The following is a 27,750-nucleotide window of genomic DNA, read 5'->3' on the forward strand; positions in this document are numbered from 1 at the left end:
AAGGGCCCTCCGCACATGTGCTCCTGCGGCCATTGTTCTAATATCGAACCTTTAATCCTAGAGGCTGTGGCAGAAAGATTTGAAAAGGATGATATCATTTCTCGCTTACAATCGACAGAATATATGATTTCTGTCTTCCTTAAAAATTTTCAAGAATAACAGTTGCTGTCTTCAAGCAAAACCTCATAAATCCTATTTGGACATCCTAAAAATCATACGGATTGTTCCTTGAGGAAGTGATGGGCAGGCAGTGCTAGCAATACTCATCACTTGAGGAAAAATAAATGTGATATAGTACAAGTTTAACAAGTCATCAGCATGACAATGATAATGAGACAGCAGCACACATACTGCACACTACGGTAGCGGAGGCTCATGCCATCAGCAGCTTCTGGACCACTGTGCTTTTCTTCTGTGTAACAATCCTGTGTGTTACATCATCTCATTCCTTCTGTGAAAGGGAAGAGACTAGAATGGCCAAGGTCAATGGGATCCTCCTGATTAAATTCCATTGCCTGCTCTTCACGCTATCCCCTAACTGCTGTGCAAGCTCTATGGTACCCTATTACTGTAAGTTCATATAGATACATATTGGGAAGAACACAAATAGAGACACTGTGAAGGATATTCTGCTCGTTTCATTATAATACTAATCAGGGTTTTAATATAGAAGCATGAATAGGAATGGTAGCATTAGAAGGCAATACTACCTTCAAAATTCTTATAGGAAGATCTTCTTGAACGAGTCATTGATGTCTATAAACACTTCCCTTCCATCATTTTTTTAATCATACAGAAAAGAAACAGCTCACAAACTATCTGACTAAGCTTCAAGGAGAAAACAAGTTCCTTTAAATTGGTGTTCCTTTGGTTAATATCAAGATGCTAGAAGGTCAGTGTACGCCACCATTCTGAGAAGCCTGGCCTTCTTCTGCAGCTGATGCAATGATTTTGTTGACTCAGTTCTTATTCTAAACTTTAAATAGGTCAAACTACATGCAAGTGTCCTTTAGGGAGGTTGAGATCGAATGGTTAAAAAAGAATTCCTATGTATTTTGTTTTCAAATCATTTTTATAAAGCCAAATTTAAGCAATTTAAATAGTAAGATATGTATCACATTTCTTTATAGAAGGATGCACTGTATATGCAGATAAGAACAAATCAATTTCAGAACTGAAAGATGATCATGTAGCTTGCCTGCAGAAATGGAAATACCTAATTATTCCACACAGCTTCTGAGAAATTCTACTAAGAGGTAGTCCAAACCATTGCCCTTTCTCAAAGGGATGTGTGCTAAGTCTCACCTTGCACGGAAGATCCAAAACATTGGTAGGAACTCCCTGGAGAAAGAGCTACTGGGAAGGGGGTTTAGGTTCACATCTGAGGTGGGCAGGTTTATGTGTTATGATTGGTCGTTCATGTTTACAATTGGCTTAGAAGGGAGAACACAACACAGTCAAAGCCTTTACCCTGTGTGGCTGTGATTTACATGTGCAATGGGAAACAGTAGCCAATGCCTACAAGGAAGCCTAGTGCTTTTCCATTATGAGCTGAAAGGGCAAACATCGCTAATGACCCTGGCTTACTTTTGTTGCCCATGTGGCCCCAGCCTGTGATGTAGCAGTAGGTATCTGGTTCCAGATACTCCTCTGGGTTGGGTAAGCAGACAGGTCTGACGTAGCTTGTCTCATTGATATCATCGCTCAGCTCCACTATGCTGATGTCGTAGTCCACTGCTCCATTATAACGGGGATGTAGCAGGATGGTCTTCACAAAGCGGGTCTGCATGAAGGCCGACGGATGGTCCAGGTTGTTTATGCCAAATACCACTTTCCAAACATCAGCATCCTCTCTCCTAAAACAATTCAAGAGTATCTTCAATTCTATCTGCTTTGATTGCACAGGTTTTTAAAAGTGATCTTTGTATATAAACAATGCCTGTTCCCAAGCCTATTTCCCAATACAGTTGCATAAGAAGTGGTCACACAATGCCCGAGGAATGAATAGCTGAGCGTGCTATTATATGAGGAAGCAAAGCTCAGACTTCACTCTTTCTATAATTATTTAAATTATTTTTACAATATGGAATGCTTCAAATTTGCAAGTCATCTTCGCGCAGGGCCACTGCGATTTTGACAGCAAGCACTCAGCCTTCCTGGATAGGGTGTTCTTGAAAATAGAACAGTTTGGTCTTAGGGCCAGTTGCCTGCTTCATGGCATAAGAATGATAAAGTTGAGAGAAGGAGAGAGGAACAACACGCCACACTCCCTGGATTTCCTGTAACTCCATGCTTTTAACCATACCGTCCGTATTCTGGTGACTTCTAAATGTAGACCATGAGCTAAATTCTCTGACCTGTGTCGCAAACTTGATCCAATTGTCTGGTAAACACACTCACCTGGATGCTTGATAACGGCCAAGATGGTCAAGAGTCGTCCACATGATTGATGAAGTTTAAGCTTTCAGAATTTATTTTCAGGAATGAAATGCTTGCAAGCACCAGTGACTAACTGAATCATTTCCCTCGTGAACCCAATACTTCAAGCGTCAGAAAGTTCTCCTCACTCCTGCTTTCAGTGTAAGCCCCACACCTTGCTATTCTAATTTCTCTATTGTTCTCTGCTCACGAACCTGCTCTGATTTCCTTCTCGTGGTCCTCATGGATATCAATGACATTTTATGATAATCTATCTGTCTAATCTCTGTCTTGCTCTCTCCCACCCCACAGAGTTTTATATTCGTGAAAACAAGAACTGCGTTAGTATTTTCACATAGATGTGACCATACCACACGCACATCTTAACCAAAGAAAGATTTGTTTTGGTTCACAGTTTCAGAGGATTACAGTCCACCATGGTAGGGAAGGCATGGTCGTAAACGTGTATGTATACGGAAAAGCTCCTCACATTTTGGAAGCTCAGAAAGCAACCAGTGGCCAGGTTATAAACGTCAAAGCCCCATGTACTTTTAGATCCTAACTCCTAATGAGTCCATAGCCTTCCAATATAGTACCACCAGCTGGAGCACAAATGTTGGGGGTGTGTGTGTTGATTAGCTTAATTGCTGTGATAGAGGCCATGACCAAAATCAACCTGTAAAAGAAAGTGGTCATTTGGCCTAAATTCTGATCACAGTCCATTGAAGAAAGGAAGCCAAAGCAGGAACTCAAGGTGGGAACCTGGAGGCAGGAACTGAAACAGAGGCCACAGAGGAACACTGCTTACTGGTTTGCTCTCCATGACTTGCTCAGCTCACTTTCTTCTACTACTCAGGGCAGCCTGCCTAGGGGTGGCTCTACCTATAGTGGGCTGAGCCTTCCCACATTAATCATTAACTGAAAAAAATGCCCTACAACAATCTAATGGTGGAATTTTCTCAACTGAGGTCCCTCTTCCAAGATAACTCTAGCTTGTGTCAAGTTGACAATAAATAAATAAATAAATAAATAAATAAATAAATAAATAAATAAATAAAGGGGCACATTTTAGATTCCAACTCTAACAGGGACTTTATTGGTCTTACTCATTGATTTATCTATTTGGCCTTCTAGGGCCAAACAAAGAGTGGGTTCTAAAAGGCACTTGTTAACAAGTACTTATTCTAAATTATTCTGCTTTATTAGTAGACTCCACACATGTAAACAAAGTCAAAGTCATTTTTAGGCACTCATGCTCTCCTATTTTTACAGACCCTAGTTGTCCTGAGTAGACGACGGTCAAAGATGTGGCTATTTGTTGGATAATAGTGTTAAGGGATTGTCCTTTGTGCGCACACGCCCTTATACTATGGTACAAAGAACTAACCGTTCTTCCAGTCTTCCTCACTCACAAACTTCTGGTCAAATCAGTTAGAGTAGATCGATTTCATCATTCCAGGGTAAACATGGAATCATTTGGAGAGCTATTGAAGTATCAGTTCCCTAGACATCTCCCCCATATCACTTGAGAGAAAATCAAAGCTGGAAATCAGCATGGGACAGGCTGTCAATTTTGACCTTCAAGCTTAGTTCAGTACCATTAGATCCTTGGCCCTAACTCCATTAAAGAGCTCTTTACAGTTACACATTCTGTACTTTCAAAATTTGTTTTAAAGAAAATAATGCCAAACCTATAAAATAATGTCATGGATTCAATAAATACAGATAAATTGCAATGTTTCTAAGCCAAGCATTATACTAGAGAGTACAACAAGCAAAAAGGCAAGGCTTCTGCCTATATGAATTATAGAATTGAGTGAAAATGGCTAGTTCATGAAATAACTATAATAAGTTGGAGGAAGTGTTATGTCTTGGGCATGACAAGATAATGCTACAAAATTATGTCTCATTACATATTTCTGTCACTTAAAGTGTACACTTTTCCTCTTTTCTGCTTTCCTCCTTTTATCCACCCTTTTGTTGCATTTTTTTCCTAGTCTACAGGAGTAAGTCTACATGACCATTGAGGAAATACCACATCCTCATGGAATTTCGCTGTTTAAGACATCTGAAATTGATAATATTTTTTCAGATTGATTTATTAATTGCCTCATTAGAGCTTCTTACCCCAGAACCACAATGACTAAGTGCTAACTATCACAACAATTCACCTTCTGCTTTTGTCATAAGCAATATTTAAAGTAATTAAGTATTCTTAATTATTTGCAATAAAATGAAATAACATCAAATTAAGTACTTAATTAATTATATTGGGGTTAATTTAAACCTAACAGTAAAATGTGGGAGTCAATAAAAATAAAAGTTATTAACTTACATTCAGTAGTTTTGCTACACAGCCTAGTATTCTCAAAGTATTAATATCCAAGAGCAAGAAAAGGAAATGGTAGACAGAATTATCCCTTTCTGTTTTGTTATGCACATGATATGGAATTTAAAGTGCTTCTCAATATTTTTCCTCCACAGCCATGAAAAAAAAAGAACTAATAAAGCAGATAAGGGATTTTTGAGGTCAAGGAGAAGTGTATAAATGGCAAACTGATTTCATTATGTAGACCAATCATTTTTCACACTATGTTTGCCATGGTATGAACATACTGAGCATGTGCTAGAAAAGGGAGTCAGGAATGAGGGCAGAGACAGACCTGTCTCTAGGAGGAAGAAGACAGGGAAAAGTTCTAGGCTACATGGATACCCAGTGACAAACAGGACATGGTTATAAAGTTAATGGGAGAAATCGGGATACAAAGAGAAAAGTATATGACCTTAAAATCCACAGCATAAAGAAGAGTACTTCCCATTTGGATGCCAAACCTCAAAACAGCATCAAAGAGTCCTGCCCCATCTTTAATGATAGTCATGCCAAAGATCTCCGGATCCAGGAGCTGAGAGAATTGCTCTGATGGCAAAGTGCTTGCTTTATAAGCACAAGGATCTGAATTAGATCCCCAGAACTATCACTGGGAAGAAGAGTGGTCATGAGCATTTGTTAACTCAGCTGAGAAGGGGAAGACAGAGGATCCCTGGTGTTTGCTGGCAAGCCAGCCTACTTTACTCGGCAAGTTCCAATCCACTGAGAGACCATTTCAAGCCAAAGAGAAATGAGAGATATATAAAAATACTTAATGGAAAGTTGCACAAGTCACAGATAGTGACCGTAACTAATGGGGTCAGAATGCTGGCCTTTGGAACACCTACACTACACATTTTTTATTGAGCTTTGAAGCAATGAGTAGCATCCATAGACATCAACAGAGGAACTAGGGAAGAAAAGCTTATCAGGTGGATGGAAATTTTATAAGTAATGTGATAGCAGATTATAGAGGCAGATATCTCCAGGTGTGATGGGAGTCAGCCACCAGGGATAAAATTACAGAAAGTAGAGCACTCTGTAGGGCAAGGGTCCAGAAAAACTAACAGAAGGGCTTAAGCAAATGTGTGGGTGTGTGTGTGTGTGTGCGTGTGTGTGTGTGTGTGTGTGTGTGTGACCTTTAGCAAATAGATTTGAGAAGATTTTGAGACGGGAAGGACAGACAAAAGAATAAATAGAAAATGAAGAGAAGGAAGGAAGGAAGGAAGGAAGGAAGGAAGGAAGGAAGGAAGGAAGGAAGGAAGGAAAAGACAGGTATTATAATGTAGCCGCACAATCCCAAAGCCAGTACAGCTAAGTAGAAACAATAGCATTCACCGTCTGTATTCTACCATCACAAGTGGTCACAATAAATGGGCGGGGAGCAAGAATCATCTGAACACTTAACGTTTAACTACATATGGACTCGAGCACTGTAAAATTGGAGCCTGTCACAGAGTGGCATGAAACTACAGCCGTTACCAAAAGTCGCAGCCATGAAATGAGTAGGAGTGTGTTTCAAAAGAAACACGCAGGAAATGAAAATGGCTCCTCCGTGGAAAGCGCTGTCTGTTACGCTCATTTCATCTTAATAGATAACTACAGCCACGCAGAGCCTTCTGCCTACAACTCTCACTGCTTCCACCTCTCCATTCGAAAATGATATGCAGGTAATATCTGTAAAATTCATTTCCTATCTGATTGAGCGTGTGTGCTTTATACACTGAATGGATGTGCAGTTCAGTATTTGGGAAGAGCTGGCGAGAGACTACCGATCTTCTAGCTGATCACTAAAACTGAAAACTCCCTACTGATTTGGCAAGGGGGATGCATTACCAAGCTCCAGTAAGCATCATTTCTTAGCTAGAGAGGATAACTATAGTGGATATTTTAGGAGTCTTCTGGTGGGCAGTGATCAAAATGGAGCAATAGTGAAGATGGAAGTGAAGGAAAGAGAGGGGCTTTTAAGTCAGTGGTGTTGAGGCACAGATGTGAAAGGAACTATGCAGCTGCCAGGGATAAACTGATGCGGGGAGGAACGGTCAGGAGTAAAGTCTATGAAGGGCGAAGGAACACGATCGTTCTTAATCAGAAGGGGTGCATCACCCACCACAAACAAAGGCAAAGCAGGAAATAAGACCAAAGACACAAGGAAATACTTGGAACTAGGGATAAGACAAGATGAAAGGTACGACAGAATGATATCTATATTATTCAGGATATATAGGTGAGATCAGTAGAGGATAATGGAGATTTGTTAAGATAAAAGCTGTCAAATAATTACTGTCTCTTCGGGTGAAAAAGGACTTTACTGTAAAGGTGTCCACTGCATTAGTTAGATGCTGATGTGAGGTTCAGGGTCATACATGTGACGTGAGCTCCATTAGCAGTCAGGTGCATAATGTTCTCCAGCAACGGGCAACCTTCTGTCCCAGGTGTGGTGTGCTGGAATAGGAAGCACTGGCACTGGAAACAGTAAGTCTCTCTCTCTTCTGCTTCTGAAGGCTTCCCAATGCACAGTCACTCTTCTTCTGATTAAACTTTGCCAAACTTAATTTGCCTAAAGCTTCCTTTCAGTCAACAGTCAAAAGTAGAAGGGAAGCATTAGTGTTAGAAGCTTCAGAAACTATGGTGATTGGTTAGTAATTCAGGCCAACTCCTATCTATATCACAGACTTTGTTGTTGTTGTTCTAGAGAGGAGATTGGAATAACTCTATAGGAGACAGGGCAGTGGGGAGCATGGAGCCAGGTTCCAGTCACCCAAAAGTTTTCAAAGCCACATTTGCATACACTTTAATAATGCTGAGAATAGTCCCACAGGGGAGGTGTGAGGCCAGAGCCGAGAATTTCTGTGATCATGAACACTTATACTGATGGGAATGCATCAAATCCTGCCAGAAGATGAAATGTAAAAATAAATTGTGAATGACTGACCTAGTTCATAAGTACCAAGATGAAGGGGCAATCCTGAGGACACATCACAGCCCTCAGGAATTCCCTTTCTGGGTGAATTATAAAACCTTCAGATCAGGAGAGCTAGGACATTAAGGGTCTGATTTGTTCTGTGACAATTAAGAGGGGTTTCCCTGAGTTAGATGGAAAAATTCTCAGGGATTATTAAAGATCCAAATAATGTTGAGAGTCAGACATATCATCATCATCCTCTCTCTTGTTTTCTTTTGTTTTGAGTTTGTGCTTTGTGTCTTTCTTAAGTACATGAAAGAAGAAATAACAAAAAGGGCCCTTCCCTTGGAGGCCTTCCTGCTGTATCTGGCAGAAAGATTCAGGGCTGAAAATGTTGAAGATCCTGTCAAAGTACAGATGTTCTTTGGACCTGTGGGACTTTAAATGTTGAGGGGAGAGAAAGGACGCTGGGTAATATGGGCAGAAAGGAAGACGCACAACCAAAATTCTGAACTGGCTGGGGTGGTAGAAATCAAGACACACGTGACATGACAGAGTTAAAGGCTGGGGATGCACAGCTTAGCATACAAGTTCCCCGGAAAACAATCGGAAGCTTTGATCATTTCTCACCGTGGGCTGGCCCAGGAAGTTCATCCTCCAGTCTTTCAAGAGTGGAGGAAGGGAGGGAATTGCCTGCTAGGGCATCACTGGATGTCAAACTTGTTTTCCTCCTCACAGCCTTTGAAGCGGAACTGGTCTTGAGGCATATGGGGCTTGATCTGGGCAACTCAGTGTCTCATGGTTTTAATTGTTATTTGGTAATTTTAAATACCTCTCCGTGGAAATGCAAAGCAAATTGTCTTTTCTTTCCCACAAACGTAATTAAAAGAGGAAGGATGAAAAGGCCCACAGATGGGGCATGTTATTCCTTGCCAAAGCAGGGGATATGAAGTAAATCCCAATAATTGCAGCAACTGATGGCCCCAGCAGAGAATGTGCCTGACAATTAAACATTCTGAAACGCTATGGTGCCACTGGAGAGACCATAAAGCAGAATTATGCTATGAGCACATAGTCAAGCAAGAGCTTCAAGTTTGGCAGTCTCTAACCTTGTGTAGATGAGCAGGCCCCTCTTGACAGTTGTAAAATTTTGTGTTCCACAAAATTTCTTCAAGGTTTTTGGTATCATCTTCACGTCGTGAATTATAAACATACACCTTGCAAGCTTCCCTCCTTGCTGTATGCATCCTCCAATACAAGAGGGAACTTGGACACCATGTGTGGGAATGACAAGAGCCGTTTATAAACTTGGATTAATAAACCCATCAGGAGAGCTGCTCCCTTGAAGAGCTGTGGGTTCATTTAGGTAATCAGCATTGATGGATGTGCTTTGCTAGTGTATTCTTCTGCTTACTGTGGGCTACGAATCAGAGCTGGAAAAGACATCTGGAAACATCTGGCATCTTCTAGAGCAATAACATCACGGTGTGTTTCCAGACATACTCTGGAGACTCCTCTAATCATTTTGGATCTCACATATGAAAGTTCTCAAGAGAAGAAAAGGTACCAATTTGAAACTTACATTTTTCCCCAATAGAGTCATCAAATTTTATCACATATTTTTCATCTTACCATCACTTGTCAAGTATTCAGAATACATGTTTAACTAAATATCAACACATAAAAGAATGAAAAAGACCCATATCTATCACCATGTACAAAACTCAAGTCCAAATGGATCAAAGACCTCATCATAAAGCCAGCCAAACTGAACCTTATAGAAGAGAAAGTGGGAAATACACTTGAACGCATTGGCACTGGACACCACTTCCTAAATATAACCCCAGCAGCACAGACACTGAGAGAAACAATTGATAAATGGGTCCTCCTGAAACTGAAAAGCTTCTGTAAAGCAAAGGACATGGTCGACAAGACAAAACGACAGCCTACAGAATAGGAGAAGATCTTCACTAACCCCACATCAGACAGAGGTCTGATCTCCAAAATATACAAAGAACTCAAGAAATTGGTCACCAAAAGAACACATAATCCAATAAAAAAAAATGGAGTACAGACCTAAACAGAGAACTCTCAACAGAGGAATCTAAAATGGCTGAGAAACACTTAATGAAATGTTCAACATCCTTAGTCATCAGAGAAATGCAAATCAAAACAACTCTGAGATTCCATCTTACACCTGTAAGAATGGCCAAGATCAAAAACACTGATGACAACTTATGCTGGAGAGGTTGTGGGGGAAAGGGAACACTTCTGCATTGCTGGTGGGAATGCAAGCTGGTACAACCTCTTTGGATGTCAGTATGGTAATTTCTCAGAAAATTAGGAAACAACCTTCCTCAAGACCCAACAATACCACTTTTGGGTATATATCCAAAGGATGCTCAATTGTGCCACAAGGACATGTGTTCAACTATGTTCATAGCAGCACTGTTTTTCATAGCCAGGACCTATAAACAACTTAAATACCCCTCGACTGAAGAATGGATAAGGAAAATGTGCTACATTTACACAATGGAGTACAACACAGCAGAAAAAAATAACGACATCTTGAATTTTGCAGGAAAATGGATGGAGCTAGAAAACATTATTTTGAGTGAGGTAACCCACACACAGAAAGACAATTATCACATGTACTCACTCATAGGTGGTTTTTAAACATAAAGCAAAGGAAACCAGCCTACAAACCAGAATCCCAGAAAACTTAGACAACAATGAGGACACTAAGAGAGACTTATATAGATCTAATCTACATGGGAAGTAGAAAAAGAGAACATTTCCTGAGTAAATTGGGAGCATAGGGACCTTGGGGGAGGGGGAAGAGAGGAGGGGAGAGGGAGGAGAGCACAGAAAAATGTAGAGCTCAATAAAAATCAATAAAAAAGAGGAAAAAATAAAAAAATAATAATAAAAAGAAGATACTGACAAAAAAGAATACACGTTTAAATGTCTGTCATCTTTGTCGATCAGGGCTGCCCACAAGACTCCCAAAACTTTATTACCTTTAGTTAACCCCCTCTACCCCAAAGGTGGACGACCATGTGCTTCAGGCACACTCATAGGGCTTTATCCTGGATCTGAATTGAAAGATTAGCTTTTGTAATATCAGAAAGTGACATGAGAACCTCTACAGAAGAGACAATCAACAGTCCTACCTACCTGTGAACCACAACAATGTCCAATGAGGGACAAGAGCTCTAAGGGTACAGTCGTAGTGCACAACCCGTGGCAGTAACCAACAGCTCTCTGATGGGACTGAAGAACCATTCAACAAGAGAGAAATCATGCCTGGTGCTGGAAACCCAGCCAATACCTAGGACTAGTGAAGTCATAGATATTGGAGGAAAACTTAGAACCACCTCTTTTCTAAACCAGCACAAACCCTAACTACATTCTAAAGCTTTGTTCTTCTACAGACAAATAAGTGTCTTTCTCGTACCTCATCCAGGAAACCTCTCTTTGCAACAGACAGGGACCATTACAGAAAACTACAACCAAACAAACGCAGAATTATGGAACCCAGCCTCAACTGACACATCTACACAATATAACTCATTCACCGAGGGCTTGGGGATCATCGTAGAATAGGGGGCAGAGAGATTGTAAGAGTCAGAAAATCAGGGAATTTGCTATGGATTGTGTCTCTTAGAAATGCCAGAGAAGTTATACCCATGAAGTCTCCTAAGTATGGCTGACTAATGACCTGAGCAGTGGCAACACTAAAACATGCTAACGTGGATGGGAGGTGGAGGAGTTTAGGAGACCTCAACCCTAGTGTCTTAGTCGGTATCTTGCTGTGAAGAGACACCATGGCCACGACAATTCTTGTTAAGGAAAACATTTAACTGGGAGTGGCTTAGAGTTTTAGAGGTTTCATCCGTTACCATGTGGCACGACATGGCTGTGTGCGGGCAGACATGGTGCTAGAGAAGGAGCTGAGAGTTCCACATCTTGATCTTCAGGCAATAGAAAGAGTCTGTCTCACTGGGAATGGCTTGACCAGAAGCCTGCCTAGACAGTGACACACTTCCTCCAACAAGGTCACGCTACTCCAACAAGGCCATATCTCCTAACAGTGCCACTTCCTATGGCCAAGAATTCAAACACATGAGCCTATGAGGACCATATCTACTCAAACCACCACATCTGGACAGGGGAATTATAGGCACTGGAATGCTGAGAATGGGAGAAACAGTGTTCCCCAGGGAAGAGCACACCAATTAACTATCCAATAGTAAACTGTCCGTCCCCAAAACATATAAATACAGGTAACACTGTAGACTAAGCAAGTTTTGCTTATGTATTTAGGAGTATGTGTGTGTGTGCAAGTGTGTACATGTGTGTATATGTGCATGTGTGTGTATAAGAACAAGTAAAAGAAAAGAAGCCATGTATTTGAAATAGAGTTAGGGTGGGTATATAAATGAGTCTAGAGGGAGGAAAGGGAGCGATGGAACTATATTATAATTTCAGTTCTTAGGAAAAATGTCTCCCTACTAATTTCCTCAAGGAGCAAAGCAAGTATACATGTCTGCAATCCTAATATGGGGCTAAGTGTGTTCACACGCTCCTCTAGAAGCAATAATAGCCATAGGAGACTAGTTTTGTGTAAGAAGGGGCTCTCCCAACATTATTATGATAAGAGCAAATTAAAAGTATCTCAAATATTCGTCAATTGAAGACTAATATAAAATGCATGATAAGCCTATACAGAATAGTACTTAGCTTCAAAAAGAAATATAACAGTGCCACAAGAACTGATCTAGGGGGATGCCCATGGTATATTGCCAGAAAAGTTTTACAATGTACAAAGTGTCATTTCAAATTGTGAAAATCAACAATGTCACCATGGGAACCACTGCATGTGGTTAGAGCCATGGAGAAAGGCTCATCAGGCTCTATGCGGTTACCTTCAGGATGATGAGAAAGTAACAGAAAGGAAGTGTGGAAGGGACTGAATAATGCCAGGAAATACACACACACTCAGACAACAATAACAGGGAGAAATGCACAATGCATGTTTTACAGCAATAGCTTTTAAAGATGTATACACTTCTTCAGTCTTAGTAGCTGCTGCCAGGCATGGTTCCTAAGGCTTCAAATAGATTTCCTCACTTCCAGCCCACACAAAGCTTGTAGGAGAGAAATTCTTTGAACAAAGTCTTGGTTCTCTGTCTCTGAGAAACCTAATGCAAACATTGTACCTTTAATTCTACTTCCCAAACTACCACTAGTTGTTCATCTCAACTTATGCAGTTTCCAAACAAACCATTTCCATGTATATTCACATATGTATAATACACTGAAGATGTCCAGAGACTGAACTGGGCATGGGAATCAGTCTACTGAACTTCTTCATTGTCCTCCTCCCTCTTTAGCACAAACATTCTAAGAACCATTTCGAACTGGCCATTAATGAGCAGAAGACAAAAAGGGCAGGAAGATCTCAACATATAGAGACCTGGGAAGGAGAACGGCTATGATATTTGCACTGAAATGACTTCAAGGAGCTACATATGCCATTGAGAATGTCCAAGCAACAAATGATAAGATCCGGAGAAAAATAAAAGAGTGCAGCTTACCCCTCAAAGCAGTGGGCGACCGTGAGAACCCACTTCTTGGCAATGAGGACACAACCACAGATGTGTCCACTGGGGTCACTCTGCAGAGAGCATTGCCAGGGCCACCTCCCAGGACGACTCGTCCGACCCCCAAGGATCCTCTTGTACATGCGCGCAGCAGGGCGGCGGCCACAGTCTAACAAGGAGCAGAAACCACAGTCCGTGATTCATTCATCACCAAACCTAGTAGATTCTGAGCTCTGGTCGTCATGCATAAACGGTCCTGTTTCCCAGGAGCCAGCACGGTTCAATTAATGCCATGTCCCATGACAAACCACCAGTCTCACCTTGATTAGTACACAGAAGGGAAATCTTACTTCTGCTTGGACAGGACTGCCTAGGTTTGGAAACATAAAATGTTATAATATTAAATTGCATGCTTGGTGTTTACCTTAAGCATGTTATCAAAGTCAGGCAACACAGGGTCCACTGTCAGGGGCATTCAGACTCTGAGCACAGTTGTCTTACTGCAAGATTTTTTGGGGCACAGGTATAGTCAGAGCCTTCCATGGGAGAATACACACTTCTATCCCAACAAGGCACCACATTTGTGGAAAGAGACATTTTTATCAGGAAGCTTCTTACATCATCTTATTTGATAGTTAGAATCTATGGTGAAGGATGAGCATGTCGGATAAGCTCCCCCATACCCACCCCCAAAAAGCCTGAGATTTAGACTGAGAAGAATAAAATATTACTTTACACTTTAAAATAGAAGATAAAGGAATAGGACACTTAGACTAGAAAAACATCTTGCCCAGACTGTTAAGGTTAAACCATGAGTCTAGGAAGAGGTGACAGGAAGATGTGAACTTGTGTTTATTCTATATAATCCCAGGTAGCATAGCATGCATATGTATGTATTTGTATGTGTGCATGTGCACATGTGTGCTTCTGACCATTTTTAGTTGGTAGCTTCCTTAGTCATTCACTACATTTTTTTAGACAGGATCTTTGAACTTAGAGTTCACTAACTTGACTAGAGCATCTACCCAGCAAGCCCCAGCTATTCACCTGTCTCTCTCTCTCCCTGGTACTAAGATTATGTGTACTCCCAGATTGTTTTAGCATTAATACCAGGGGTCCAAATTCAGGTCTTTGTGATTAGACAGCAGGCACTTCATCAACTGAGCTATCTCTCAGATAGCTCAGTACCCTTGACATCTGAAATGATTGTATACGCTGCCTTCAAACCTCTGAGTGTGCTCAATTGATATATGTTGGGATCAAATCTTCCATTTCATTTATATCTCTACCCTTTCTGAGACTAGCTCTGAACACAGTATAAAAATGACATTCAAAAATTAGTTGTGAATTATTATATTTTTTAAAATTATGACTTTTGGGTAAGATACAAAGATTGCCCACCCCACTCCTTGTACTAAACTTGCTATATAATATCACATTTAGTTAGTGATCCAGGCCTACAAACCCCCAAAGTGAATTGTTATTCATTCATTTATTTGGTCTAAAGGGCTTTTTCCACACCCAGCTTAGAGGAGCACCATTGCGTTGAAAGATTTAGGTGACTGATTTGGAAAAAAATACTTCCTTTGACAAAATATTAAGAAATTTGAAAATAAGTTTGTCCAATATAGAAACCTTAAGATTTTTCTGGGGAATGAAGGGCCACCTTTAGTTTTCTTTGGGGTTCTTAGAGGTGATCTACCTAGCATTTAGGTTTTGAAGTCATACAAATTAACTTGAGTTTATCATCACTTACTCTGTATAGGCTGTGGCCTTTGGTATAGTTGCTTAAAGATTCTTAAATCTAACCCTTAGTTTCCTCAGCTATTAAAATAAGGTAATTATAATTTAGGAGTTTATTGTAAGAAATTAATGAGTCAACTAGATAACAAAACCTGGATAGTACCTGTAATGCAATAAGTGTCTAAAAGAATTCATTCCTTGGGCTGGGAATACAGCTCAGTGGCAGGGTACTTGCCTAGCTTGCATGAAAGTTTAGCCTCAAGTCCCAGGACCACAAAATGTTCTTATTAAAAATCAAAGTAAATCTTTTAAAAAGGAGGAGGCCTGAGAGGTGGCTCGGCAGTTAAGAACATGTAGTACTCTTGTTAAGGACCTGAGTTCTGTACTAAGAATTCACATCAGGAGGCTTGTCACCCAAGAGTTTGGGGAACCTGACACCTCTGGCATCATGAGTGAGCACCTACACTTTCATGCATATCCTCTCTCACACCCAGGTACAGAGAGGAAAAACAAATATTTAAAAAAGAATCCATTCCTTCCATTTACTTTCCTCCTACAGCCTCAATAATGAAAGGAGACCAACTTATTTAATATGTCATCACTTACGAGGGAAAGACATTCAAGGCTACATGACTTTAGTTTTTTTGTGTTGATTATTTTCTCAAATTCTAACTTTTTAGTATTTTCACTTAATCCCTCCTGCTAACCAGTCCCACATAGTAACTATAGGGAATCCAGTTTTGAGAGTTCATTTCAAAACAAGATATTTAAAGACTTGAGCTTAGATGTCAAATTTCCCCCCAATACATTAATAGTTCCAGTAGTTCCAATTAAATGCGACATTTTCCCAAGTTAATCCTATCTATGAAGAGGAAATTAATGTTGACATTTAAAGATTAACAGATGCTCTGTGAAAGTTATTTACTGGTGTGGCAAATTTGAGTGTTTGCAAGTTAAAAATAGAGAAAATAGTCTTGATCAGCCCTTGTTCCATATGTATATACATATGGCTGCTGTGGATCTGTTCTTACCTGTGTACCAGCAACTCCTGCAAGGTGGTTCCATTGAGATTCTCCCAGTTCGAGTGCAACCTCAGCCAGGGCTGGCTTTCCTGTCCTTGGATCAGCTCAGTCACAGCTCGTTCTCTGATACAAGGCAAATGCTGGGTAAATATTCAAAGTATAATGATCTTTGTTCAGGCATTATTATCATTTAAGACTCATTTGTTTTAAATACATATATTTCACATTGTAAATCAGTATTTCAAGAAAAGAAATTCATTTGGGAGAATTTGGAATGGAGCATGATTAGCAAATGGGGAGGGAATTAGTAAAAGTAAACTAAAACCAAGCTACTTCAGTCAGTCTCCCTGTTGACATTTGAACATGATGAGGTGTTAGAATTCTAACATCTGGAAAACTTCTAAAACCTAACAGCAGAAATCAGAAACAATGAAGTTCATCTTTCTGTCTGGTTTCTTCTTCATTGTGATCCTGAAACATACCAAGGCCCCAAAATACAGAAAATCAAAGGCCAATTATGACTTAAATATGTTAAAATTATAAGTGTGCTGGGCAATGGTGGTACATTTGCGGGGCAGAGGCAAGCAGGTCTCTGAGTCTGAGGCCATCCTGGTCTACAGAGTGAGCTCCAGAAAAAACCAGGGCTACACAGACAAACTCTCTAAAGAGATGTGCCCATCTTTCAAAACCTGGTGCTGTGGAACTGAGTAGCCTCGAGGCTCTAGATTTCTCATCTCCATTTCTTTTTGCAGCAAGGGAGAGAAGATGAAGTCGTGGTTTACTTGTCCTCAGCTGACTTTCCTGCAAGTCGGGGACTGGCTTCCTCATGGCTATAAACCAAACAATCAATATTGTGACCGAAAAGAAAAGAAGATTCCCCCAGGTCTGACAGAAACAGATCTTGCTGAAGAATGTTAAGCATCTCTATGCTGCTCACAAGAGCCTGGGAGTGAGGGGCTTTCATCTGGTTTTGATCAATGTACCTTCACCTCAGCCAATAAGTCAAGGTCCCGTTCATAGACGTTAGCACTAGTTTGTCTCCCAGGGATAAATGGATAGCGAAATAGGAACATGAGAAGCAAGGGAAGTGTGTTCTGAAGGAGAGGGGAAATGCAGATAAATGGTTTGCCTGCCATTTATCTACCAGGGTCATTAACTGAAATATTTTATTTCAAAGGATTACTGCGCCCTGCCTTTAGGAATCTACACCGTCCTTTGCATGTTGCCTTTGGGGTAATGTAAAAAATTTAAGGGAGGATGCTAAAATTAAACTTGACTTATGTTTCTTAAATGGGTTAGCAAGTCGTGTTCAAACAGGTACTGCTGGCTACCAGATGGTTTGAAACTCAAAAACAAATGTTACTTTAAGAGAGTTTAAATGGCTGATGTAGTCAAGTAGACATTAAAATGGACAACTATGAGTTAGCAAGGATAAACGGAAATTGAAACAAGAAACCAGGGGCTATCATTTCAGTGAGAGAAACAGACTACAGCTTGTTTTCAAAAGTTATTTGGGGCCCTGGGCAAGGACGTCAAAAAAGACGACATCAAATGTGGTAGAGTGAAGGCCACTTCAGTCAGAAAGCTTGTCTGAGTCATCCAACTAGGAGCTGAGTCGTGAATCATGATGATGGGGTTGGGGGTTTAGGCGAAGGTCTAGTGATCAGAATTCCAGGAAGAAAGCTGCCCTAGCTGGAAGCAATTCAGAGTGCTGGAACATCAGTAATCAGATCAGAATGTCTAATATCTAGTGAAGAAGTAGGGGGTGTTTGAAAGTTGGTGAAGTATAACAGGGATTGATATTTTATAAAATGCTAGAATAAAAGAACTGAACTTTCTATCTAGATTGTAATATAATAAAAAAAAGATAGTTTTGAGATGAAGGTAGCATGTTGCTGCTGACTTGGAGGTAATTTTTAAAGACAACATGATGAAAACCTAAAGTCAGAAATTAAGCCATCACCAGAAGCTGTGTGGTGACATTTCGAAAAGACGCGGCTATATAACAATTTCCAGTAGAAACAACTCAAGTCCTTTTGGGCCAAGTGCTGAAGGCCACTCAAGTTGCACCATGTTCTTATTTGTCCCTTTCTCATTCAAAGTCATGTCCAAATCAATACTCTAACCTCTGAGAAGCTGATATCCTAGGAGATTTGTATGGAGCAAGATAAATTCCTGCTCCTGGATTCCACGGTTCACAACTGAGGTCGAGGCGAGAAGGGGAAGGGCTGGCTCTGAACAGTATTTGCTTCTGGAGAACTCAGGGAAGCTGGTTTTTATTTGATAAGCACTGGTGGGGATCTATTTTTAATGATGAGTTGTTTTCAGCCAAATGTAACATGAGAGAAAGCGAGTCTGATTAACTTGAGCTCCTGCCTTGTTCGTTGCTGTTAATAATGGAAATTTTTCTCTAGCTTGCTGAGAAGTTGTCACTTAATTTCACAAATTATTCACAGGCTCAACTGACATGCTCTGAAATCCAGTTTGCTAATAGATATCCAAATTCCTGACAAAGCTTACCATGAGTGACCATAAACATAAACATATGTGCTTATGACAACAGGAATACTTTGTTTAGTTTTGTTTTTTTTCAAAGATGATACCAAGTAGTCTAATGGAAGAATAAAAAAAAAAACTTCTTCCCATGGGTACCTTTTTGGAAAGTATTCTCTTTTACCCAAAATATAATGTCTAGGAAGCACTATAAACACATCCATTGAAGTCTAGATTTTCTTTGCACCTAGATATTTAGCCACCAACATTTTAGGATGTACAAGAGCTTAACTCCCCAAGCATGTACCACAAGGCTATCAGAAAGGTTCCAAAGCTGCCATGTGAAGGTCATGGCACTCCATAGCCTTGTTTCATGTAGCTTCTGCTTAGACAAACAAACATATACTCATATACTGTAGGCATTTTTTTCAAGAATTAAAAAACCTTGGATTGTTACGTAGAGTAGATTTTCCCCATTCAATAAACACAAAAGAAGGCAATGATGAATGAATGGGATCAAAATATATTATACACATACATGACTTTTTAAAATAATTAATAATAAAAAGAAATCTAGAGCTGGAGGGTTGGCTCAGTGGTTATGAACACTTGCTGCTTTTGCAGAAGACTCTAGGTCAGTCCTAGCATTCACATGGTGGCTCACAACTGTCTGTTAACTCTAATTCTAGGGTGGTTCACAACCGTCTATTAACTCCAATTCTAGGGGTTCCCATGTCTTCTTCTGGATTCCATGGGCACCAAGCATACACATGGTACACAGACATATATGTAAGCAAACATTAATACAACAAAATGAAAAGAATGAATCCTTAGGAATAAAGAATTCTCTCTTTTCTGAAAATCTAAGGCAGAAGTGAAAGACTAATATTTTTTAACAAATGTGTGGAACATTATTAGCAATTATGGAAATGCAAATCAATATCACAGTGAAAACATTTTCACATTACCACTAGGCTGGCTAGCAAAAAAAAAAAACACTTAACAATCAGAGTTGACAAGGATATGAAGGAATCATAATTCATACCTTGATGGTAGGAGTCTGAAATGATATAGCCCCTTTGGAAAAGAGTTTGGCAGCTCTTTAAAAATTAAAGATGTTACCATTTGCTATAGAAACTCTAGTTATAAGTATTACTACCCAAGAAACTTGAAATGTATGCTTGTGTAAAAGCTTACAGGTGACTATTCATTACAGCATCATAAATCAACAATACGGATGAACCTGGAAAACACTAAGCTAAATGGGAAAAGTGAAAAACAATAGCAGGTATTATATGATTCTGCTTATGGAAATGTGCTCTGTAGGAAAACCCACAGATGCAGAAAATGGATTAGTAGTCGTCAGGGCCTGGAGAAGGAATAAATGAAAATTGATCTCTAATAGCCATGTGTTTTGGGGTGGCATAGAGTGGGCTGACGCTAATAAAAGCATTTTGGAATCAGACAGTATAGACTATATAACTTTGTGAATATTGCAAAAGCATTGCAATTACAAATGAAAAAGGTGGATTTTAGGAGAAGCAAATTATATGCCATTCTTTGAAACCTTGAGACCACCATGAGCTACTTATCCAGGGTTAATATGCACAAAAACAGCATCCTGGGCTGGACTTTCAGCTGCAGTGAACACAGAGCTCTGAAGTTTCATGTGAGTAAGGCAACCATTCTGAAGTTAACAGTTCTTTCCCAGGGAGTAAACCCCAGGAGGTAACGACAGCATTAATCCCAGCAGAGAACACTAGAGACTACTGGGTAGTCTTTGACTCTGGTTTTGCCCAAAATATAGAAACATTCTCCAAAAGGATGTGGTTTTTTTTCTTTTGATTAACTTTAAAAGATTAAGGCCAAAAAATTCAAATGACAGCTAACTCCATAAAGAAATTCTGCCAGTCAAATAGATCCAAGCTTGACACAGTTTCCAGATGAACTCAGTTCTGTTGAGACAGAGCTTATGAAGCCAGGAGACATGGGAGGTCACATCCCCTACACTTATCCTCAAATGCCAGATGTCTAAAAGCTGCATTTGCCAAGGATTAGAGGTCAGAGTAAGTTCTGATTTGTATTGTTCATAAAGTGCATGCGCATATGTTTTTGATACTGTAAGTAGAAGTTGATACACTGTCAAAAGACCCCAGGAGCTTGATTTATACCTTTGTCTAACCAGCAAAACATTGTGCTTCCAGCCCAGGGAGAACCCTGGAAGAACCGACAGATGACAGTAAGTTTGCATGCTCAACACAAAACACCAAATCTTTTCCCTTGGACAGTTATGGTCTGCCATTTTTGCTCTAAGAAATGGATAGCAGAATCCAAGTCTGAAAAAAAGAAGCCCATGAATATCTTTTTAATCAACTGCCTCTACAAGAAATATTGCTGTGCCATTCCTGAAAATACATAGTTTGGCATAGAAATGAGTTGATGAACTAGGTCTAAAAGTGGACCTGTTGAAGTCAATAAACACCTTTCTTAGGAGAAGGGTGAGTTGGTTATAGATGCTAAATTACAGCACTGGTTTCAATTCGTGCTTACGGAATGAATCCTTGCAAAGATTAGAAATGACTATTTCTTCTATACTTTTAATAAGAATTTCATGAACTCTGTTCTAAGTCTGTACCATTGTCAAATATGAAAATGAAGCTATCTTATGCCCTGTGTTGTTCTCCCAAGTGTCTTTCCTACTACTCCATCTTTCCTCCTACCCAATGATGACTCTCCCCTTTGCATCCTCTACACAATGATTACATCAGTGCTCATAAGCACATAGTCCACAAAATGAAAAGAGAAGGTGGAAGATGAGCAGAACTAATTAAGGGTGGGTTTCTAAGGTACAACATTTTTATGCAGGGTATGTATAAAAGCTACAGGCTAGCCACTGAAGGCGGCCAACACTCCATTCTAAAAACGAAGATGAAAAGCCATCCTCCTTCCCTTCCTGCCTGGCGTAGAGACCACCTGTGGTTGGAAAGACATTGTGATCGATGACTGTGACTCAAAGACGAGGTTATTTAGAGCTTGTTTGAGGCACCAGTAGCAGGCGTATGAATTTGTACAAGCAGGTGGTCTCCAGAGACCTAGGAAACAGCAGCTTTCTGAGCATCCCATCCTTGCACCAGGAACGTGACCTCACCTGCCCGTTATCTTCATTCTTTCCATCTTCTGCTTCTCTGTATTTCTATGAGCCACTAAAGTGTACCTAGAGCCAATCTTAGACGACCTGATGCTATTTACTCATTTACACATGAATTCAGTCAATAATTATAGCTTTTCAGCTATATTTCGACCTTAGATTCTCCCTGCCTCTCAGTGAAATAAAGTTATCAAAAACGAAAAAAGAAAAAAAAAACATACATCTATTATCTAAAATACTAACATTTCACTTTCAGAGTTGAAAAACTGGCTGGGCTGTGGAGGGGCATGCCTTTAATTCCAACACTCAGGAGGCAGAGTCACATGAATCTCTGTGAGTTCAAGGCTAGCCTGGACTACAGAGTGAGTTCCAGGACAGTCATGGCTGTCCATAGAGAAACTCTGTCTCAAAAAACAAAAACGAAAACAAAACAAAACGGAGTTGATAAAACGTGGAAGATAGAATAAGTGAACTTTATTTCAGAGTACCGCTATAGATCTAGCTGCCCGTGAAGCTCACACCAGGATAACTTCAAACCTGAAACAATCCTCTTGTCTCTGCTTCCTGACTGTTGGAATTGAAGATATTCAATATCATATCCGGTAAAAGAAATTATTTTAAAAATCTCATATGCACTTAAAAAAGAAAGAAATAGAAGCAACCCAAATGTTTGAAGGGATAATTGAATGTGGTATAACACTGGAAGTGTTAGCCATGAACAAAAATGAAGAGTTGGTGCACACTGTAACACAGATGCTTGGGGATATTATCTAGACAAAAAGATCACAAGCTGTATGCTTCCTTATTAAAATATCCAGAATGGTAGTGAAATGCATAGAGATGGAAAATACATGAGTGATTTGCTGGTTCTGGAGAACAATTGAGAGCGAGTATACATGTGGGCGCATAGTTTGCTTTGCGGTAATAAAAACATGCTAGACCGAGGCAACAGAGACAGCCACGCAACACTGAGAGTATAAACCAACTGCAACTTAAATACTCACACTTGGTGTGCATATTTTAGCTCAGTAAAAATCTAATATGCAAGAAATACGAAAGAAGATAGAGAGACATTTCAAACAAGATCCTTTCCTTTGCAGCTCAACAGTTCCGCTTAAGGTGGCTTGTTGAAACTGTTGCTGTGGTTGTAAGTCTTTGCAGGTCTAATTTTCCCTCGGAACTCCCAATAGAGCTGGTCTCATTATGTAATTGAATTTTCATATTAAGAAATACCCCTAGGTCTCGGTGAGAGACCCAAGTTAAGCAATTTCAAGGGGGCTTCCATTTATCTAATCAAAATCATATCCCATTTCATTTGAACACAATAATTTAATGGATTTTAATGGATCACAACAGCTATAATTTTTCTAATGCTGGAAAAGATTAAAATTCTCTTATTATTATAAACAGCACCAGTTACTTAGATTTCCAAAGATGTGGGTCTTTACATGGAAGAAGAGAGCTCAAGATGTTAGCCGTGATACGATCTTCAAGCTGGGGCAGCGAAAACATGCAGCTAGTTTCTGAGTTAAATGGCTCGTTATTGTAAACAATTTTCATTTGCTCTGTGGCTCCTGGAAATGCCATCAGCTCTGGCTTTTAAGACTAGAATTACAAGGCTCCTTTATCTTTTATTTCTCTCATTTCTATATTTACACTAAAATCTCGCATATATCATTACCATAACAAATCAAAACGCCAGCTAAGTCCTACAGCAGTTACATGTGCATATGCATCCTATAGGTGTTCAGTGACGTGCAGATGAAGGCTTTCCTTGCGGAAGGAACTGAAACAGAACGCCTAACAAAACAGTGTGCTTCCGCCTTTCAGAGCGTCCACTTCAGCCTGGGAATGTAGAAGCCAGAGTGGTCTTTTCCTTGACGCATATTTCCTGTATTACTTAGGATAAATAGAAATACCAGCAGCTTTGACTTCTATTTCTCAACTCTTCCTTTTTTTTTTTTTTTAAAAAAAAAAAAAGCATGTGCTGCTTAAAAAGAAATTTTCAGTAACCTCGAGGAGGAGCATGAAGAGTTTTCCATCCAGGTTCCACAGAGGAGACCATCTGAACGCTTTATAAATAGTGAACGTATTCCATTTCAGAAGTGCTTAAAATACAGTTACTTCATTTACTTTCGAGGCTTCAACGTAACAGATCTGCAGCCCACACTCTACAGAGCAGGTGCCTAGAATTAAATAAGTTCCTCACGCCAGATTCATTTCCAGGACTTTAGAGGATTCTTATTTCCTGGTCCTCCATCCATCACAAGGAAGATATTACTGCTCAGGTTCACGAAGCCCTCTGAGAAACTCATCAGTGCTACAAACTACTGACCTTACCCTAAACCCATCTGCCTGCAGGCCAGCTGACTCAATGCCTCCTGCCAGCCGTCGGCACACACGTGGTGTTCGGTCGCAGATCTGTGGACGGCCAGGAATGAGGAGGAGCTCCCGTTTTTCGAGAGGGTCACTGAGGGGGGGAAATGCGAGAAATCCTAATTAAAAACACTCCTCCTCCTGAGAAGCGGAAGTTCGTACGCCCTTGCTGTGATTGCATGCACTCGTTCATGTTTATTTTAGTTGAGAACAATTTGGGGTTGACCCATTTTGTGCAAACCACTGCTCCCTCAATATGTGACAGGAGACGGGGAAAAAGGGGGGGGGGGGAATTCGTTCTGTTCTCTGCTTTCAAAGCACTGCAGACTCTAATGAAAGACAGGCAGTTCCCGACCTTCCTTTATGAATTAGAAGGTGACCAGAGGCAGAGTCCCAGGTGCCTTGAACTTACCCAGGGATTAGCAGAACTAATTGCAATGAGTTATTTGAAACTCCATGCATTTTTTTCCTTTAGCGTTGGGAAATGGCAGCATGTGAGGGTGGTGCTAATCTAGGGTTCACTTAGCACGCGCACAGACCCTAGCCCCTGCACTGGGTCAGCCGCAGTTCATCTGAGGAACACCGTGTACCTGAACACAGCCCACATGAACTTCACGACTTGGCCAGAGACTTGGCAAAAGACGAAGGTAGAAGACAAGTGAATGAGAGGAGTGATGAGTGCGGAATGAGGGGATTAATCAGAAAATCAAGATCACAGCTGCCACAATAGCTGAGATGCCTTCAAGTCCTGCCCATGGCTGGAAATTGCATCCGGATGAGGGGCAAGACACGGAGCTGAGGAAGAGACCACTTTCAGATCCTCTTCCGGGGGATGTAAATGATCCAAGAACGACTGATTAATCAGCACTATTGAATTTGAGGGATGAAATAAAATCTAAGTCTAAAAACGACATGCTTCTAAACATTGGAATGCAGAATGTTATACATAGAATATAGACATTTCAAACAGAGAAGTAACTTGAGGGGGAATGTTTTTGTTACTTAGAAACAGCACCCATGAATCACCACTGTCAACTTTTAAACAGGCAAACAAAATAGATGAACTTGGCTGGTAAAACCCGTGAAGTAATTGAGGATTCATTTAGCTTCAGTGGCTGACAGGCATGTGAATACAGGGCAGATGGCAGCGAGCAGGAGCTTACCACAGTCCCATTCATCTGAACTGTCTGAGCAGTCGACCCCTCCGTCACACCACAGGTCACGTGGCACACACTCATGGTTGACACATTCCAGCTCATCGTCCTGGCAAAATGCTGGCAAAGGGACCAAGAAGGAAGAAGAGGGAAGCGTTTGTGGGAAGAAAGCAAATTCTGTTCACACAGATAGATAGCTTTTTAGGGGTCCCACCATTAAATTACTCTCTCAGTCACGTATAAATCTCTTTCGGATTTTTTAAAATTATAGTAAATCTCCTTGATTGCCTACTTAGCATCCATTTCCCCTCTTCCTCCCGTGAAAAGGAAACCTGATTTTGTCCAGGTTCATACCAGCCATCCCAAGTCCCAGAGGAAGATCTTGATTAGTTTAACATCGTCATGGCATTTTTCCGACTATTCTTATCTGAGAGTAATTATTGGTCCAGGATTAAACGTGATTCCATGAGAGACCGTTGGTCTATGGTTTTATGATTTATGCATTACAAAATAGCATCCACCCAAACTCTGCCTGCCAGGCCGTGTGCCTTACTTAGCCTTGGAACTAGGCCAGACTGGAGCAGACAGCTTCTAATCCCTGACTGGGACTATGCTGTGAGTGTCTGTGGTGAATGTCCTTCCTAATCCACACAAAACCCCCTGGCTACAGGCTGTGACTCTGCCCAGTGTGGACCCACAGGGAATCCCTCCGTGATATTCCAGAGCAAGGAGCACAACCCCCACTTCCTCCTATGGAATGTGACCAAGGCAGCTCATCCACCCAGATGCCCTTGGCTTTTGACCATCCAGCCCGAGGTCAAAATAAAGGAGTCACAGACAAGGTGATACATTTCCACTATAGCCTCATGAATTCACTTTGCATGACTTTTACTATAATAATATAGCACATGTATCATTCACATAACAATAAACGTCATCATTTTTGGTTAGTGTAAGTTGAGCTTTCTGTTATTTGTAACTTTAAGAAGTTTTTAACTAGTTCTAAAGATAATGGCTACATATCATTCAGACATAAAAGATTTCAAAAGCACAAAACAATCCTACCATCGTAAGATAAATGTAAACTTTTTATGATCCTCTGATTTTTTTATATATGCATATTTACTTCGAAAATGCAGGACAACAATGCACATATTACTGAATATTTTCTATTATTCGGCTACTGTGTTTGGGATAAGTGTTCTCTGAAGCCCACTCTTGAAGTTTTGGTCTCCAGCCTGTGGTGCTATTGGGAAGCTGAAGAGCTACTTAAGTGGTCTGAGGGTGTGAGGGACATCTTGCCGTCAGTGAAAGCATGTCCTGAGGGAGCCAGAGGGACCACCGCATCATCTTGCTCTCTTCTAATACACAGTCTTGAGGTTAATATACGTCCTCTCCTCCGTGATACACTTTCCTGCCACAGGCTCAAATGGAATGAGTCTACAAAAGGGCCTGAAACATCCTAAATTCTGAGCCAAAATAAACTTAACCTCTTAAATTGATTCCCTCGGGTATTCGTTTTACTAACAGGAAACCAACTACCCCATCAACTAAAGATATATAATGGATCTAAGTCAAATTGTGCTTCTCTGCTTTACATTGTATGTCTTCCATTTTTCTGGATGCTGGTGCTATTTTAATCTTTCCATATTGTTAGAATAAAATGTGTATGTATTTTATAGATATTTGTCTTCTTGGAATATGAAGGAATACCTTCATAGACAAAATCTTGTCCAAAGAACTAAAATACACACTGAAAATTTATATATATATATTTCCAAATTATCAGTTTATATTAAAGTGAAGCAAGGAGTATTTAAGATGAAAAACTCTGTTAACAAATTCTTCAAGGTACTTACAGCAGTTTTTTTCATCCATGCTATCAGGGCAGTCTGGAAACCCATCACAGATCAATGTGCGCTTCAGACACTGCTTATTGGCTGGACATTCCCAAAGATCTCTCTCTTTGCAACCTGGAAACAGAAGAAAAAGCCATTCATGATAGATGCACAGTTGAAAATGGCAGTGACATTTAATCAAATAAGGTAAAAAGGGAAACTTCAGCATGAAGGCATGATTCCTTCTTGAAGAGTTTGCACATCAGTGGTTACTATAAACAAGGTTTTGAGAGTTGGAACTTCCAGTAGTTCCCATTCTGCATGATGAACAGAACAGCTCTTCTAACAGAAGATCCAAATCAACATATGGGAAACGGAAAACAGGGGGAAAGCAGCTATGTATTCATCCTTCCTGAGTTGTTACTTTTGCTTTCGGAGTCAACTTGCCAGCATGAAATGCATCTATAAAGCAAGCTATGCTTTTAAGCAAATATGCCAAAACCTAGAGACGTCAAAGTGTGCAATCTTAAAATGTAATTTCAGTCTACAAACTGAGGGGCCATCTGTATCTTTCGTAAAAGAGGCTCCTCATATGCTAAGTACCTACAAAATTCGTTTAAGAGCCAGGTGCAAACCATTATATTTGGTGACCAGATACCTAAGGTCAGATATCTACCTC

General features: G+C 40.3%; 1 protein-coding gene across 1 annotated transcript in view; it reads right to left on the minus strand.

Annotated features, from left to right (window-relative positions):
- Corin (corin, serine peptidase) overlaps window positions 1-27,750 on the minus strand; it is a 196,052-nt gene that overhangs the window by 5,379 nt on the left and 162,923 nt on the right. Inside the window, exons 15-21 of the mRNA XM_057772871.1 lie at window positions 27,093-27,206; window positions 25,243-25,353; window positions 24,044-24,173; window positions 16,072-16,185; window positions 13,618-13,667; window positions 13,292-13,466; window positions 1,588-1,856 (exon numbers count right to left, since the gene is read on the minus strand). Coding sequence (XP_057628854.1) covers window positions 1,588-1,856; window positions 13,292-13,466; window positions 13,618-13,667; window positions 16,072-16,185; window positions 24,044-24,173; window positions 25,243-25,353; window positions 27,093-27,206 — 963 coding nt within the window. The remainder of the gene's footprint in view (window positions 1-1,587; window positions 1,857-13,291; window positions 13,467-13,617; window positions 13,668-16,071; window positions 16,186-24,043; window positions 24,174-25,242; window positions 25,354-27,092; window positions 27,207-27,750) is intronic.

The sequence above is a fragment of the Chionomys nivalis genome, chromosome 6, assembly GCF_950005125.1.
Source record: "Chionomys nivalis chromosome 6, mChiNiv1.1, whole genome shotgun sequence".
Taxonomy (NCBI): domain Eukaryota; kingdom Metazoa; phylum Chordata; class Mammalia; order Rodentia; family Cricetidae; genus Chionomys; species Chionomys nivalis.